General features: G+C 46.1%; 1 protein-coding gene across 1 annotated transcript in view; it reads right to left on the bottom strand.

Annotated features, from left to right (window-relative positions):
- RNF10 (ring finger protein 10) overlaps positions 1 to 18,706 on the bottom strand; it is a 551,920-nt gene that overhangs the window by 57,222 nt on the left and 475,992 nt on the right. Inside the window, exon 16 of the mRNA XM_078667693.1 lies at positions 13,858 to 14,022. Within this exon, the coding sequence (XP_078523819.1) occupies positions 13,858 to 14,022 (165 nt within the window). The remainder of the gene's footprint in view (positions 1 to 13,857; positions 14,023 to 18,706) is intronic.

Here is an 18,706-nt window from a genome sequence, read left to right as displayed (position 1 = left end):
TCCTGGAGATTGTGGAAGAAGGTGGTTTAGTGGCAAACCAAAGTATAAGTGCAGCTGCAGATTCGGCTGATCTGGCAGCTCACGGTTATGCCCACAGCATATGCTCCAGAAGATCGGCTTGGCTGCGTCTCACGGGTCTTAAGCCAGATGCCCAAAGAAAGATAGTTAACCTACCCTTCAACGGGTCGACATTATTTGGATCTCATGCGGATGATGAGATGACCAAGATGAAGTCGGAGTTGGACACTTTGAAGGCAGTGGGCCTGGAGAAGAAGAAAGACTTCCGCCGGCGTAATTTTCGTCCTCATGACAAGAGGTCGTTCTAGCAACGTGGGCAATCGTCGAACTGTTCGTCGCAAAATCAAGGCCAGAACCAACAGAGGTCTTAATTTCAACAGCGCAGACCTGGGCGAGGCAGAGGAGGAAACAGACAGCAGTCCTCTGCTGCAAAACAGCCTCAGAAGCAATGAGAAGAGACTTCCTCCGCAGCTGTTGTCCACTCCGGTAGGAGGCAGCATTGCGTTATACTTGGACGAGTGGAGAATATTAACAAAGGACAGGTGGGTCATCGGCATTGTCCAAAATGGCAACCTCTTAAAATTCAAGAAACCTCCTCCCATTATCAATCCGAAGGTACTTTTTCATCACAATCTAAAGCTTTTGCAAAAAGAAGCAAACATCCTTCTGTGCAAGAGAGCAATAGAGAAAGTCCCTCGTCCACAGCGAAACCAAGGTCTGTACTCCCGGTTTTTCCTGGTGAAAAAGAAAGGTCCCAAAGCAGAATTCAGGCCCATACTGGATCTGAGACTGTTGAACAGATTCATTCGAAAAGAAAAGTTTCGAATGTTAGCGCTCCATCAAATATTCCCTCAGTTACATCAAGGAGACTGGATGTGTTCCATCGACCTGAAGGATGCATATTTTCATGTTCCAATCTCCAAAAGACATCGCAGATCTCACAGGTTTCACGTGTCTGTTTATCACTACCAGTATGCAGTACTTCCATTCGGGCTGAAGTCAGCTCCCCGAACGTTTTCCAAGTGTATGGCGGTGGTTGCTGCCTTCCTTCGAAAGCAGAGAATTTTCATTTATCCTTACTTGGACTGTCTCCTAAAGAGTTCGTCCCCATCTCTGTTGGAAGATCTGTCCATATGTCTTCATCTCATGCGCAAGTTGGGTCTCCAGGTCAATTTAAAAAAATCAATTATAAATCCTACTCAGCGGATCCACTACCTGGGAGCTCTTCTGGACACAGAGAAAACGCGTGTCCTTCGGAGGAGAGGTGATTGATAATCAGGTCGAAGTGTCAACTGCTTCGTCAATCCACTTATCCAACAGTTCGTCAAGTGTCTTCTCTTCTGGGATCCATGGCATCGTGCATCTTCATAGTTCCCAACGCAAGGTTGCACATGCGTCCTCTACAACAGTGTCTAGAGGATCAGTGGACTCAGAGGACGGGATGTTGGGAGGATCGAGTTCTTCTTCATCAGTCCGCCAAGGATTCCATCAGGTGGTGGATGAAGAGATCACACTTGATGAGGTGTTCCGTTTCATCAAGACCCTCCGGTGCAGACTGATCACGGACGCTTCACTCCAGGGTTGGGGTGCTCATATGGGCCCTCTGCAGGTACAAGGGCTATGGTACGACTCAGAGAAGGGCTATCACATCAACCTGCTGGAGCTGCGGGCTGTTCATCTAACCCTCAAGTCCCTGTTTCCATCATTCCAGTCTCGGTCCCTCCTGGTGCAAACAGACAATACAACGACAATGTATTATTTAAACAAGCAGGGGGGTACTCGGTCCAGGACTCTGTCCATAGAAGCCCAGACCATCTGGAATTGGTTACTGGCGAGTGACTTGTCGATAACAGCTGTACATCTGCCGGGAGTTCTCAACTCGCAAGCGGATTTCCTAAGCAGAGACTTCGTCGAGGCTCACAATTGGGTCCTCAACGAGGAAGTCACAAACAGTATTTTTCAGGCATGGGGAACACCAGATCTCGATCTGTTCGCAGACGCGGAAAACACAAAATGCCCCGTCTTCGCGTCCAGGTTTCCCCAGAGCGGGTCTCAGGGGAATGCCCTTTTGATAGACTGGTGTCAGAACTTACTGTACGCTTTTCCACCGACCCCATTGATACCAACAGTAATCAACAGGATGTACAGGACCGACTCCAGGATGATTTTGATTGCCCCAGAGTGGCCACGACAATGGTGGTTTCCAGATCTCCTTCAGTTGTCAGAAGTACCACACAGGAGATTGCCGTGTCGCCCGGATCTTGTGTCCAAACAGAAGGGGAGAGTGTTCCACCCCAATCTGTCCTCCCTGCGCCTGGCAGCATGGCTCCTGAAGTCATCCAGTATGGACACTTGCAGTTGAATCCTGACTGTATGCACATCCTTAAGGAGGCAAAACGGCCTTCTACAAGGAAATCCTATGGATTTAAGTGGAAACTATTTTACCTGTGGTGTGAGAGTAATGGGTTTGATCCTATCCATGGTCAGGAACAGGTGATTTTGTCCTACCTTTTACATTTAGCAAGATCTGGTCTTCAATTTAATTCTATTAAAGTCCATCTTGCTGCGATCACAGCCTACTGAAAATCACCTACTCAGGTCTCCTTCTTTAGGATGCCTGTAGTAAAGGATTTTCTTGAAGGTTTGAGAAAGGTGTATCCGCCAGTCAGGTCTCCTTCTCCACCGTGGGAGCTTAATGTGGTATTAACTAAGTTAATGGGTGCTCCTTTTGAGCCTATACACAAGTCTTCCTTGCAACACTTAACTTGGAAAGTAGCGTTCCTGGTGGCCATTACTTCTGCTCGCAGAGTGAGCGAGATTCAGGCTCTGTGTTGCAAAGAACCGTTCACTGTGTTCCATTCTAATAGAGTGGTACTCAGGACGCATCCTGCTTTTCTGCCCAAGGTAGTGTCAGATTTTCATATTAATCAAGCCATAACCTTGCCTACCTTTTTTCCAAATCCTACTGGTCCTGCTGAAAGGGCTCTTCATTCCTTAGATCTGAAGAGAGTCCTTAAGTTTTATTTAGATAGAACAAAGACTTTGAGACATTCAGACCGTTTGCTCATTAACTATGGTCCTGTTAATACAGGCTCTGCAGCATCTAAGAGGTCCATTGCTAGATGGATTGTTTCTTGTATCCTTCTAACTTATCAGTTGTCAAATAGGTCTTTGTCAGGAAGACCAAAAGCACATTCTACAAGAGGGCAAGCTACCATAGCTCTCAAAAATGTTTCTATGGCAGAAATTTGTAAGGCAGCTACTTGGCGTTCAGTGCATACTTTTACTCGCCATTATTGCCTTGACTCAGACACACAGGCAGATGCACATGTTGGGCAAGCATCTCTTAGAAATGTATTTGCTAATTCTACCTGAGGTCTGTGTGTTACAGCTGTTATTTTCTCTGTTCGCCCGCGTTTTGTGGGGATGAGCTTGCTACTCTATTCCGTGCTTATAACTATTAAGGAGTATCACCTGGAAGAGGATTAGTTACTTACCTGTAATCCTAGTTCTCTTCCAGGGGTATACTCATTAAAGTCATAAGCACCCTCCCGCCTCCCCGGGCGAGCAGTAGCTTTATGATGGTAATATTATTCTAGAGGCAGATTCCTGCTAAGTTTACTGTACCGTACAAAGGAACTGACCTAACTGTCACCTGTGGTGCATGATGGGAACAGAGTTCCCCTGGAGGCCTTAAAGGCAAAGTGTTCAGATTCTCTGATGCCTTAAAGGCGAGGTTTAAGTCTGATTTTCTGTACAGGGATAGTTTTTCTGTATGCAGCCTTCTTAGGCTAATTGCCTTTTATTACAAATTCTTTGATGAAAATAAAAGGTTTTTTGCTGATTATGGAATGCTTTTGAGGCTCATGCCTTTTTATTGCATTATTTATATGATTTGTTTTCATACTGCAGAAGGAATATGCTACTTACCAGTATGCATCTGTTCTTGGCATAGAGGGCTGCAGAGTGGTACATTTATGAATAGATCGCCATCTGGTGTTGGGCTCGGATGATTGCACTTGTTTTTCTTCTGGAGAAGTCTTTGTCGTCATCGATGACTCCTCCTCTTGGTGTTAGTGCGCATGGGCATCGGCTCCATCCTTAGATTGTTTTGCCATAGTAGGGTTAGATGGAGTAGTGTAGTAGAATACATAAAGATATGCCCATGTAAGTGTATCTAAATAAGATAATGTTGGGACAGACACAGGTTTCCGGGGAGGCAGGGAGGGCATGTACCACTCTGCAGCCCTCTATGCGAAGAACAGATGCATACTGGTGGTAAGTAGCATATTCCGTTCGAGGCATATGGGCTGCAGATGGTACATTTATGAATAGATTGTACAGCAGTTACTTCCCTAGCGGTGGTCACCAGTGTCTGTCGCAACTGTTTGAAATAGAGTTTTTAATACAGCTTGGCCCACTCTGGCTTGTTGTGTAGCCTGCACATCAACACAGTAGTGCTTTGTAAATGTATGTGGTGTAGACCAAGTTGCTGCTCTACATATGTCATCTAGGGGAATGTTCCCTAAGAATGCCATAGATGCTCCTAGCTTCCGTGTAGAATGAGCTCTAGGAGGAACAGTTAATGTTCTCTTTGCTTTAATGTAACATATTTGTATACATCTTACAATCCATCTAGCGATGCCCGCTTTAGAGATAGGATTGCCCTTATGTGTTGGGGAAAATGCTACAAATAGTTGTTTAGTTTTCCTGAAGTTTTGTGTCCTTTCTATGTAGTACAAAATGGCTCTTTTGACATCTAGTGTATGTAGGGCCCTTTCTGCTACCGTCTGTGGCTTTGGAAAAAAGACTGGTAGTTCCACCGGCTGGTTGATGTGGAATGCTGAAATTACTTTTGGCAAGAACTTTGGGTTTGTTCTAAGAACCACTTTATTCTGGTGTAACTATAGGAATGGTTCTTGTATTGTCAATGCCTGTAATTCACTTACTCTCCTGAGTGAGGTAATGGCTATAAGGAAAGCCACCTTCCATGTAAGGAATTGTATCTCGCACCTATGCATAGGTTCGAAAGGTGGTCCCATTAGTCTGGTGAGTACTACGTTGAGGTTCCAGACCGGGGAAGGTGGTAATCTTGGTGGAACGACTCTTTTAAGGCCTTCCATGAAGGCTTTTATCGCTGGCACTCTGAACAGGGATATATGCTGCCTGTTTTGTAGGTACGCTGCTATAGCTGCTAGATGTACTCTGATAGATGTGTACGCGAGATTACATTGCTGTAAGTGTAGTAAGTAGCAAATAATCTCCCTTGTTGATACGTCCAGAGGGTTGATATTATTAGTGGTACAGTGTACAGCAAACCTCTTCCACTTAGCTGCATAGCATGCTCTGGTGGTGGGACGTCTCGCTTGTTTAATTATCTCCATGCAATTTGGGGGTAGATCTAAGTACCCAAATTCTAGGATTTCAGGAGCCAGATCGCTAGGTTCAGTTGTGTGGGATCTGGGTGCATTATTTCTCCATGGTTCTGTGTAAGGTGCATGGGTAGAATTCTTAGCTTTTGGTGTGGCACTTGTGAGAGTTGCAGGAGCGTGGTGAACCACGGTTGTCGTGCCCACGTGGGTGCTACTAGTATCATGGTCATTAAGTGTTGTTGCAGCTTTCTGACCACTAATGGGATTAGTGGGAGAGGGGGAAAAGCGTATGCAAATTTGTTGGACCAATTTATCCATAACGCATTGCCCTGCGACAGGTGGTGTGGGTACCTGGACGCGAAGCTTTGGCATTTTGCGTTCTGATGAGTGGCAAAGAGGTCTATCTCTGGTTGTCCCCATCTTTGGAAGAATGGCTGCAGTATTTGTTGGTGCAGTGCCCATTCGTGTATTTGTTCCGACTGTCTGCTTAAGATGTCTGCTATCTGGTTTTGGACTCCTGGTAGGTGTTCGGCTAACAGATAGATGTTTTGAGGAATGGCCCATCTCCAAATTTCCTGTGCTAGTCTGGATAGTTGGAGAGAGTGCGTCCCCCCCTGTTTTTGAATATAATACATTGCTGTCATGTTGTCTGTTCTGATCAGGACTGCTTTGTTGGTAACATGTATTTGGAAGGCTTTCAATGCTAGAAACACTGCTAGTAGTTCTAGATGATTGATGTGCAGTCTTCTTTCCTGCACACTCCACCTTCCTTGTACCGTGTATTTCTCCATATGTGCTCCCCATCCCGTGAGCGATGCGTCCGCTGTTATTGTCACCTGTGGAATTGGTTCTAGGAACGACCGCCCCTTGGCAATGTTTGTTGTGTTCCACCACTTCAGAGAGCGGTGTGTGCGGTCGTCTACCAACACCAGATCTGTAATCTGTCCTTGAGCCTGATTCCACTGTGTCGCTAAACATTCTTGTAGCGGACGCATTTGTAGTTTGGCATATGGTATTAGCAGTATGCAGGATGACATCATCCCTAATAGCTGCATGAACACTCTTGCTGTTAGTGAGTGTTGTGGCTGGAATCTTTGAATGATTGTAAGCATTGTTTGGATCCTGACTGGACTGGGGTATACTTTGGCTTTTTCTGTGCCTATAGTAGCCCCCAGATATTGTTGAACCTTGCTTGGTTGCAGGTGTGACTTTGTGTAGTTCACCGTGAACCCTAGCTGGTGTAGCAGCTGAATTGTCTTTTATGTGTTCTGAAGACATTCCTCTTGTGACTTGGCCTTTATTAGCCAGTCGTTCAAGTAGGGGAAGACATGTATTTGTTGTCTTCTTAGGTGAGCTGCCACCACTGCTAGGCCTTTTGTGAACACCCTTGGTGCCGTTGTGACACCAAACGGAAGGACCTTGAACTGATAATGTTGTCCTTCTACCACAAACCTGAGGTATTTCCTGTGGGCTTTGTGAATCGGGATATGAAAGTAAGCGTCTTTTAGATCCAGTGTAGAAAGAAAGTCCCCTTTCTTCAGTAAAGGAAGTACCTTCTCTATGGCATGCTTTTCTAGCAGGGATAGTACTTCTTGTTTTAACAGTGTCAGGTGATCTTGTTTCATTGGACGCTGTTTGGGGGGGATGTTTGGTGGGGTAGCTGTGAGTTCTAGGCAATAACCATGTTGGATAATTGGTCTCACCCACCTGTCTGATGTGATGTTTTCCCAGACAGGTAGGAACTGTGATAGGCGTCCCCCGACCGGTGTTATATGGTCTGGGGGGAGCTGTATGAAGTCACTGCTTTGGGGTTGGAGAGTTGCGGTTGTTGTTGTTTCCGCGACCTCTACCCTTGTTGTTGTTACCTCTGTAACCACCTCTAGAATTACCTCTGGGTGATGTAGGTGTAAAAGAGGTTTGTTGCTGGCTTGTACCTGTATTTTTGGATCCTCCTCTATAGGTGGACCTACGAAAGGAACCTCTTTGTGTCGGCTGTTGCAATGCTCCCATTGATTTAGCCGTTTCCGTATCCTTTTTCATCTTTTCTAAGGCCTCATCTGTCCCTGTGCCGAAAAGTGTTTTCTCATCAAAAGGTTGGTTCAGTAATGATGTTTGTACCTCTTGTTTGAACCCTGAAACCCTGAGCCATGCATGTCTCCTTAACATGATGCTTGTGTTTATGGATCTTGCTGCAGTGTCTGCCGCGTCTAGGGCGCACTTGATTGAAGTGTTAGTAATTAACTTCCCTTCCTGTATGAGTTGATCTGCCCTCTTTTGTTGTTCTTTAGGGAGATGTGTGATGAGTTTTTCTAATTCATCATAATGCGCTCTGTCATACCTTGCAAGTAGTGCTTGTGTATTAGCTATGCGCCAGCTGTTTGCCGCTTGAGATGCTACTCTCTTGCCAGAGGCATCTATTAGCTTAGACTCTTTGTCAGGAGGTGGAGCTTCTCCTGTAGATAAAGAGTTTGCTCTCTTACGAGCGTTTGTGACCACTAGTGAGTCTAGAGGAATTTGTCCTTTAATGAATATTGGGTCTTTTGGAGCTGCTCTATATTTCTTATCAATTCTTGGGTTCAGTACCCTAGCCCTCACCGGGTCTTTGAATATCTCTGATGTGTGATTGAGAAGGCCCTTAAGCATTGGTAGTGTTCCTGATGTTCTTTGTGCAGTAGGTAGTGTTTCTAATAAGAAATCCTCTATTTGAAGTTCTGCATGTAGCTCTACCTTGTGGTATTTTGCTGCTCTATTAATGAGTTGCACAAACCCAGTATTATCATCAGGAGGTGAAGGTTTTGACGGATACAATTCAGGGTCGTTATCGTTATCTGACCCTACATTGTACTGTTCCCATGGGTCTGCCTCCTCTGGGATTGTGTCTTCATCATCCCCAGGATGTTCTCCCTCCCCTGTGTCACTTTCTACATCTGTTGTAGGTGTAGATGGTCGTGTGGGAGGAATAGTAGGCCTATTGTGAGGAAGAGGAGAAGAGGGTGTGTCTCTAGGTTGTGGAGAAGGGGGGGAGTTGTATTTGTCCCCATTGTTCTCTTCTTCGGAGGAGTTTTGTCGTCCGACTGTTCATTCTTCCTCTTTTTAGGTAGTTCTGTGACTACCTTGCCAGTTTGTGGATCAATAAACAGAGTCTTTTGTTTAGGATCGGTTTTATATTCCTGTGTCGGTACCGCAGTTTTCGGGTCCGAAAGGTGTTTTTTCTTCTGACTGTCCATTTGTATTTTCGGCACCGAGATTTTATTCGGATCCGATGTCCTCGGTGTCGAGGGTGTTTGACATCGAAACGTGTTTCGGTGTCGACATGGACTGTTTCGACTTCGAGCTTTCTTTGATATGGAGCTTCGGTGTCGATGTGGGTCGTTTATCGGAACCACCATGATGGGAGACCGAGTGTTTCGGTTTCGTTGCCGGGCCCGAAGGCGGGGCGTCGGAAACTTTTTTCGGTTGTCTGACCGGGCTAGAGGGCGGGGTCGACACCGTGCGGGGTCTATTCTTTGGTAAAGGGACGTCGTCACTCACGGTTTGCTGGACGTCGATTTCCTCGACGTCGGACTCGTCCGCTTCTGACCCCGCTTCGTCGACCTCCTCTTCCTCCTCTTCTGGGTGCTGGTCCTCGAACAGCTCCGGGATTGCTTGTGACTGCATTCTCGATACCTCGTGTCTTCGTGCTCGACGGTTTCTAATCGTCGATTTTGAGGAAAATGCTGCACAGGCCTCACAGTCCCTGGATTCGTGTTCAGGAGACAAGCAGAGGTTGCACACCTCGTGTAGGTCCTTGTGTGGGAACTTAGCACCACACGTTGGACATTTTTTGAATGGAGTCCTTTCCATGGACTCCGGGCTGGACTACGTCGAGCTGGTCTTCTCGTAGTCGTCGTTCTTCGAAACGCGTCGAGATGGAAGTGAAGTCGCGTTCGATAACAATACCGTCGTATTGGAAAGGGTTACGCGCCGAATATAACCTTTATCGAAGTCGGTCCGGAGCGCTTCGATCCTCATCCGAACCCGATGGCGGAAAAAAACAATCTAAGGATGGAGCCGATGCCCATGCGCACTAACACCAAGAGGAGGAGTCATCGATGACGACAAAGACTTCTCCAGAAGAAAAACAAGTGCAATCATCCGAGCCCAACACCAGATGGCGATCTATTCATAAATGTACCATCTGCAGCCCATATGCCTCGAACAATATGTAATTATGGCTTTATTAGCCTATGGGTTATGTTGGGCTGCATTTTATTGGTTATACATATATATGTGTATAATTTGTTTAGTACTATGTACTACTATTATATATATTTACATATATATATATATATATATATATATATATATATATATTTTATTATATGTTCCGGGTTCCCGCTCATGGGCGGAGATTATTCAGTGCTTATGACTTTAATGAGTATACCCCTGGAAGAGAACTAGGATTACAGGTAACTAATCCATACCCAGGTCCCAGTACTTTTTGGGTGAACCCTTTTTAGGTAATATTTGCTTCATCCAGTCCATGACAGTTTGAAAAGCTACAAGAACTAAACACCTACAGGCTTCCCCATGGCACTGGGACAGTGCTTCTAGCTTTGCAAAACCATCTTTTCAGAGGGCCAGGCACCGCCCACAGCACTACCAATGTCTGAAAGCAGCAGGACCAATGGTTTTCTGCAGGATCCTGTAATGCGATATGTAGGAATACATACTCTGTAGCAAAACAGAGGAACTAAAGATTAATTGAGGAGCTGGACAAGAGGGTTGAAGTAGACAGAGGATGGATTAAATGGAAGCATCGAGTGCAATAGACTCCTGTCCCTGTGCTACATTCAGTGGCTGTGAGAAAGTGGCTCTATATATACTGGACCAGAACAAGGTGTAGTGTGTATAGTCCACAAACCCCAGAGGTATAAAAGAGGTTAAAACCAGGTGTGACCTTACTCTCTAAAGTGGTAGCTTGCTCGAGCAGTAAGGCAGCACCAGAGGACAGTGTAAAGCATGTGTTGTACTCAGTCAGCAAAAGGTTTCACACACTCAAAGACTGAACATCAGGCCAATTGTTTTTATATCAAAAGATATAGTTGTTTTATTTCTAGAACCAACAGGCATCAAGAATATACTGTTCTCAATATGAGAGGTCTCAGATGAGTACTTTGCAGAAAGGCAATAAGCTCTGTAAAGACAATAGGTACATGGGTTGCAGTAGGCAACAATTCTACACACAATTTAGCATTGAGCTCAATGGATTTCCTTATATAAACACAGGTGATTACTTTAGCAGATTACTTTGGTAATTCCAGGACCGGCTCCTAGGTTTAGTCCTGAGGTCTAAGCTGAAAACAGTTTAGCAAAAACGTTTTAGGTATTGTAGTGATTTTTCAGGAATAAAAAGCTATTTTAAAAGTTCACACTTAGAAACCTTTCAACAGAAATCTGGCAATGTTATCCAATATGAGAAAATTCAGGTTGCAGTTAAAGTACCATCTCGTTACTTTTGTAATCCAGTACTGGTCTACTGGGGCCAGCACTGGGGTCTCAACTTAAAACAGGTAAGTAATTACGTTTCAGTATTTCGTATGATTTTTAAAGAATATTTCTAGTTTTCAAAAGTAGACACTAAAGAAATTTCATAGAAAAGCAGACAATGGATTCCTATGGAGAAAAGACAAGTTACTAGTAAACCCGCTAGGGATTACTTTTGCGTTAAAGCACTGGGCTACAAGGTACAATACTGGCTCCTCTCCTGATCACAGGTGAGTATTTCAGAATTCGGATGATTTTATATGAATATTTCAAGTTTTCAAAAGTAGACATAAGATTTTTCGAGTCAAACCAGTCAATGTTATTCAATGGCAGGTAAGGGAGTTACCGGTTTCCTGGTGAGTACTCGACTGGTGAAGTTGCGGTTCTGGGCATAGACTCAGGGGTCCCCCAGGGTCAGGTAGGTACAGTTGGTTCACCCTCAGCGGTGCAGGGGCAGCCGGGTGCAGAGGTAGGTAGGCCCAATGTTATCTAATGGGGGACCTCCGGTTGGTGGCTGCTGGCTAGCAGGCCACGCGGCTGTGGGGAGCTGGGCTCCTGGTCACATGCTCAGGGCAAAGGGGGAAGCAGGAAAGGACAAAGGTGGCACAGCCAGCGGTACTCAGGCGGCTGGGTGCAGGGTGCTTTTGAGCCGTCGGGTGCTCAATGTTATCCAATGGAAAAGGTCAAAAGGGAACAAAGGCTGCAGGCTCAGGGGCAGAGACTCTCCAGGGGCGACCAGCACTTCAAGAGGTAAGTTGGGATCTTGGAGCACAGGTAGCTACCCCAAAGGGAGGCACAGGGGGCTGTAGGGCGCCGGGTGCAGGGGTGTCTTTGGGTGTCAGAAAAGCTTAACCTCAGCTGGTCGCGGTGGGGGGGCAGAGGGGGGCCTGGTTCTGAGTCTGCCGGCGTCGTCTGGTTCGTCGAGGAGGGTCTTTGGGCACGGGACTTTGGGTCCCAGTCACCAGGGGGGGCGTCCTTGTGGTCTTGCGATCACTCGGGCACAGGCTGGGCTCGGCGGGTGCAGAGTGGGCTGGTCCGGAGCTTCCTGGCTGGCACTAGGGGGGTTGTTGCAGCAGAGCCTCTGCTGATGGGAGTCCCAGTCTTTAAGAGGGTCAAGGCAGGCAGGTCCTCTGGGTGTCCCATGGTTGCTATCCGCAGGAGTCACTGGGATTTAAGCAGGAGCAGGTTCCAGGATCGACAGGCCGGTAGGGCTGGGGCCAAGTCAGTTGTTGTCGTCCTGTTAGCAGCTGTGCGGCGGGTCTTCTTGATCTTCTTTCTTCTTTTGGTATCTGGATCTGAGGAAGAAAGGTTCAGGGAGCCCCTAAAAACTGAATTTATGCGTTACAGCTAGGGCAAGTGCAGGGACCAATAGGTCCCTGTCCTGGGGTGGGTACACCCCCTAGCCTGCTCCTCTCCTGTGGGAGGGGGACAGGAGCCTAGCTGTGATTGGGCAGGGAGCCCGGGGTCGTGCTTCACCTCCTCACCTGGGGTTGGCATAGGCTGGCACCCCCCCCCCCCCTCCCCTCCCTCTTCTCCCCCCCTCCCCTCCCTCTTCTCCCCCCTCCTGACAGTTTTTCCCGCCAGTCTTTCCGCCAGAGTGGGGGGTCAGAACTGGTGGGGGCCGGTTGCTGGGTACAACAAATGGTCTGGAGAAGCTCACAGAGGTGCATGCCTTTGAAGCTTCCCTCTGCCTATCCTGGGGGAGGAGACCTAGCACCTCGCCCAGGATGTGCATTGTTGCAGGCCCAGGAGAGCGGGGGGCTCTCCACCCAGTGGTCCAGCAACATGTCTGCTGTGTGGCAGCCTCTGCAGCTACTCAGCCCAGATGTGGATTGTAGGTTAGGTTTTCAGGGGGCATCCCTAAGATGCCCTCTGGTGCATTTTACATTAAATTCCACACTGGCATCAGTGCGGGTTTAATGTGCTGAGAAGTTTGGTACCAAACTGGTCATCCTTCAGAGGAGCCATTATGGTGCTGTGGAGTACGTAATGACAACCTCCCAGCACCATATACTCTTATTGGAATCACAGCACTTACAGTGCCCAGGAATGGCCCTGGGTACTGTAGGCCTGGGTACTCTAGGAGCACAGGGCTCATGCACCTGTGCCCACACCTCTGGCATAGGGCACCCAGCTAGAGGGGTGACTGAAGTATGCCAGGGCAGTGGGTTCTGTGGGCATGGCACACAGAGATGTGTGCCCTGTCAACACTTGGCAAAGGCAGTGTGTGGGTGTTAGGGTACAGGGCCCCTGAGGGTGGCACAATAAGTGCTGCAGTCCTCAGGGGTCTTCACTGGTCACCATGCCCTGGGTACCTAGGGTACCATTTACTAGAGGCTGATAGGTGGCCAATTGGGATTTAGTTTCAACACAGTTTTAGGGAAGGAACACTGGCCCTGGATACCTAGTTGGCAGGAACCCAGGGCACACTCAGTCAAAGCACATCAGCAGTTCAGAAAAAAGTGGGGGAATACCAAGGCAAGAAAGATGGCATTTTCTCACAGTGGCACATTCACAGAACGGAAGATGGGAAAGAAAACTATCGAAGCATATTTAAACTTATTTTCGATTTGTCTCCTACGCGCCTCAAATACAACTATCACATTAATTCAGACCAGCTTGGTTTGTTTTGTCCACTTTACAGCGTATCAGGCATCACCCCACATCATGAAATATTACTTTCTTTGCAGTCTTCATTATTGCCTGAACTTGAAAACACCCATAGACAAGCAAGAAGTTTTTCAAGCCATTAAGTATTAAAACATTTTTGCCAGCGCCATAAATATTTCAAGATCGTAAACCGCTCTATAGTTTTTTTGTTCCTCTTCATCTGGTTGCTCTTTGCAGCTGTGAATTGTGAACGAACCATGTTCTCACCCTGCATGCTCAAATTGCCAGCACAAACATCAAAGCCACATTGAAATGCAGCCATATATCTTACCAGAGATGGATGAAGCTTTTGAGCAGGGTGGTGCATCCAGCTTTTCGAAGGCTGCCTCAATGGCTTGGCTGAAGGAGTTCTGAAAACTGGGAACAGGTACCCTGTCTGAACTGTCGCTTTCACCTTCACTGTCAGCAGGTGCAGGCGGTGCCAAGGTGTTCTCCTCTGAAAAGCAAGAGTCATTCCTTTTAACAAACGTCTACCGTAAACATACACTGCCACGTTGGGCAGCGATGCTATGTTAAGACTTCGAAGTCTATTCATTTCAGCAATAAAATGTCACAGCTTTAAGTGCAGTGAAATGCTAAGAACATCTCTAGAAATAGGACCCAAGACGCCCACATTCCCATATGTGGCGTCAGTAAGTCCTCTACTTCACTTCAAACATGACTGACCAGAGAACTGCAAAATGAAATTGTGTCAGTCAAGCAGCATGCCTCTTCCAAAAACAGAAAGTATCGTGGGCCTCTTGTCAGGTCTCCGGAGCAACATTCTACATTAGCACACATTCTCATAAGAGTTAACAGGCAAAATAGAAAGCTTGCCTATCGAGGAGACTGATGTATTAGTGAAGTTATAATTCTAGAAAAATCCTGCAAAATATCCATAAATATGAAAAGCTGCACTGGTAGACACCGGAGATGTGCCTACTGATCCACCAGCTAGGTACATGGATTCTGGTGAAGACTTCCCACCTATCAGATTTCCAATTTAGTGCGAGAATTCAATGGCTGGACCACGGTTTGGTCAAGAAGGCAGCGGTCTGAGATGACCGTGAGACACCAAAGAGACTGGCTACTGAAAAGACTAAGTGAAATGGATGGGAAAATACAGCATGGTACTCTACTACCCCTTCAAGACCCAATGCTCATACACTTCCAGCTCACATTCTAGGTCAGAGGGACAGTATGTGCTCTACAAGGACCACTGAGAACACCCCACACAGCTGGTAGAAGCAGAGAGGGACAATGAAGAGATTGGGCTAGGAGCTTGCACTGTTCTGGCCATGGCTGACAGTTCTTCGCGGCAGGAAGCATGCAATTAAATCATGCTTGTTGGGGAGAGGCAAGGTTGCCATGTTTTCCATGCAGAGGTAGAGTGGTAATGGATCTGTGTGCATACATGAACAAAAACATAACCAGGTAGCTTGGGCAGTACATTTTTGGAGGCAATCGGGACAGCCCTAATCTCCTGAGATAATTTCATAGGTGAGCTTATGTTTTTTCTGATTGGGTGACCAAGTGTGTAGAGCTTGTGCCACACTGTACAGTGTCAGGATCATTATAGATTGTTGTGCAAGAAAGAAGCAGAGGTAGGGAAGCCTTCAAGTTGTCTTCATAGGAGGAGTTGAGAACTGAAAGCTCTCTGGCAGAGGCCTTCTCGAAGTCAAGATGATTATCGTTGAATATTTTTTAGGTATTCTAGAAGACAAAGGAAAACATTCCCATCCTACTGTTTAGTCAACAGAATTGTTTTAACCATGAATAAACTAAAGTCCCATGTTCTTCGTGCACGATCTAAAGCACGCAGAAGGATTGAATGATAATTAACCTTACACTGTCCGGAGATGGTCTTCCATCTGGTAACAACCCTAGCACAGACATTGCATGAAAAAGTATATATCTATACAAAAGGAGTTTGCAATTCCTTAAAGTAATGAGAGCAGGTAAAGCAAAAAGTTGGGAGATGGCTAGGCATGCCAATCAAGGGATCTGATTGCTCAGAAGCAACAGCCCTCACACAACCAGTTCGGAGTCATACTTCTAGTGGCGATTAACATACCTAGAATCCGACCCAACTTAAGTAAGGGTGGCAGAGAGGTACGATGCAGATTGCCTAGCATGCGGGGCCCCTTTCACTCTGCAGCCAAGTGTGGTATCTGCCATCATCTAAGGTGCCCTTTACTTACTCAAATTGGGTCGGATTTGAGATATTTTAAGGTATACCCTACACACCTTGTGTGATTTCTTGAGATTGGGTAAAGGTGTTAATAACCACTACTATAACCCCAATCATTTGGTAGATTAGGTTACATGGTCTTGATTAATTGCCCAGATCTGCAGGGACTTTATATGGTAAGAAACAGGTTGACTGACTTGTACTGATAAGTGTGTATGATATAAGCAGAAAGTTAGAATGTAATACAGTACAAGTGGATGTCCGGTGCGAAATTATTACGGGCAAGAAAACGTTAATTCACTTTCCTGTGAGCTGCATCGGATCATTGTCTCCAAAACAGCCACCCCTTGTTTTTAATTATAACAAGAGATCCCACATATTAAACCCTTAGGGTCTCTAATTTTTACACCACACTCGCACCAATCTAAAAACATTGCACTTCCACTCCTACTTCATAACAGCGTCTCGATTAAAAAGAGCTCTGGCAAAAGAGCCCACTTGAGAAGCCTGTTTGGTATAGCAGCACTGGCCCAATGAGGAGTTGCCTGATGAAGCATGACACCCAACTGGGTTGGGAGGTCTCTTGCTTTTAAGCAACAAGATCCCATCCGCTTGACCAGCCTTCTCCTGACCTCCTGCTGTATCTGCTCTCATTACTTTAAGGAACTACATACTCCTTTTGTATACACAATATGCAAGCCTTTTTTTTCCTTCAAACTACAACACCTATATTTCCTAGGAATAGAGGGTGGACGTAGAAATGATATTTTAATACTAATTACTCTAGATACTACATTACCCACACTCAAGCCCTGAAGGGGGCACATGTAGAAATACTGATGATACATAATCGACTATAGAAATCGAAGCAGTAGCATCAACACTGGGTAGATGCTGGCAGACCAACCACTCTGAAGGAGAGGACCTTTCACTATGGTAACAGACAAATATCACTTGTTCAGTAAGTAACTAATAACTGGTAAACCTGAATAGTTTTTAGCTCTTTTCAAGACCGCCTTAACAGACCATTGACCGGATAAAGAATGTGGCTGTATACACTAGAGCTAAACAATATCAATCATACTTAGACCAATAATTATGAAAGCAATGTGATCTTGAACTTGCTTGTAGCGGCTGACTTTTCCAAACACGGACCACTCATAGCAGCCCCCTTCAAAAGACTGGCTTGAGTACCGGCCTACTACCGCAAAACTTTGCACACACTTTAGTTCAACAGTACCATTCCTATGCATGCAATTAGTTAATGTGAGCGCACGGGTCCTGAATGAGCCTTTAGAGGCTGACAGCCAGCTTCTCAGGTTCCCTGCTCAGAGCAATACGCTACCTAAAAGACAGGTTTAAGTATGAGCCTCCCACTGCAATTCATTTCTTATGTATACTGTGCGAGCATGAGGGTTCCACCAAATTGTTTCCTACCACAAAGAAACTGAATATAGGGTGCGTATGTCAACTTATCCATCCACAATCGGACTACATGTATATTATGGCGTAAGGAAAATGCTACTTACCAGTATGCGTCTGTTCTTGTTATGTAGAGCTGTAGATTCGTATACTTGTGCATAGATCGCCATCTGGTGTTGGGATCAGATGTTTGCACTCTGTTTTTGTCTTGGAAGAAGTCTTTGTAGTCCCGAGGTAGGTGACTCCTCCTCAGGACGATAGTGCACATGGGCATCGACTCAATCTCCAAATTGTTTTGCCATGGAGGGTTATGATGGAGTTAGTAAGAAATAGAAACTATGTCCATGTGTAATACATCTAAGTAAGATAGTACTGGAACAGATCGAGGTATCCAGGGAGGCGGGTGGGCGCATACAAATTTATAGCTCTACATGCCAAGAACAGATGCATACTGGTTAATAGCATTTTCCATTCGAGGCACTTGAGCTGTAGACCATATTCTTGTGCATAGACCATACAGCAGTTACCTCCTTAGCGGTGCTACCCGTATCTGTTGCAGTGGTTTGAAAAGTGTTCTTAATATAGCCTGGCCCACACTAGCTTCTTTTGCTTGCACATCTACACAAGTGTTTTGTGAAAGTGTGCGGTGTAGACCAAGTTGCTGCTTTGCAGATATCATCTAAGTAATGTTCCCTAAGAATGCCATTGAAGCCCCTAGTTTGTCTGTGGAATGAGCTCTAAGGGGGATGGTTATTGTGTGTTTGGCTTTAAGATCGCATATTTGGATGCATTTAACAATCCACCTTGTAATCCCCACTTTGGCTTGGGATTGCCCTTATGAGGTGGGGAGAAAGTCACAAAGTTGTTTAGTTTTCCTAAAGGATTTTGTCCTTTCAATGTAGTAAAGAATTGCTCTTTTAACGTTTAACTTGTGAAAAGCTCGCTCTACCACTAAGTGGTTGTGGGGAAAAAGACTGGGAGTTCAACAGATTGGTTAAGATGGAAGGCAGATACGACTTTAGGTAAAAAGTTTGGGTTAGGACTAAGAACCACATTGTTATGATGGATTTGTAAAAATAGTTTGTCTGGTCCCCGGTCCACCATGGCCTCGACATGCTGCTTGCGTGGAGGGACGCAGCTCCTCCCCCTGCCTTCGTTACTTCCGGGTGGGGTCACTGTATTTAGTCTGCATGGTTGCCCGGCCGCGCAGAGGCAGATAGCAGCACGCCGGAAGGAAATCAACCACATTGCTTTTAAACCTGTGTCTTTTGGCAATCTTAAAGAATTTCTCTTTTTTTTTTTAACTTTTAACTTGCTTTTAACTTGCTTGCACTGTACCTCTTGTAAGTGACGCACACAGCACTTTATTTGCTTGAAAGCTCAACTGGTCCCCGGTCCACCACAGCCTCTATGTGCCGCTTGCGTGGAGGGACGTAGCTCCTCCCCCTGCCCTCGTTACTTCCGGGTGGGGTCACTATTTAGTCCGCATGGTTGCCCGGCCACGCAGCGAATGTTCGCAGCGGGCGTG

This window comes from Lissotriton helveticus, chromosome 11 (assembly GCF_964261635.1).
Source record: "Lissotriton helveticus chromosome 11, aLisHel1.1, whole genome shotgun sequence".
NCBI lineage: Eukaryota > Metazoa > Chordata > Amphibia > Caudata > Salamandridae > Lissotriton > Lissotriton helveticus.
This window is presented reverse-complemented; position numbering and strand designations above follow the sequence as displayed.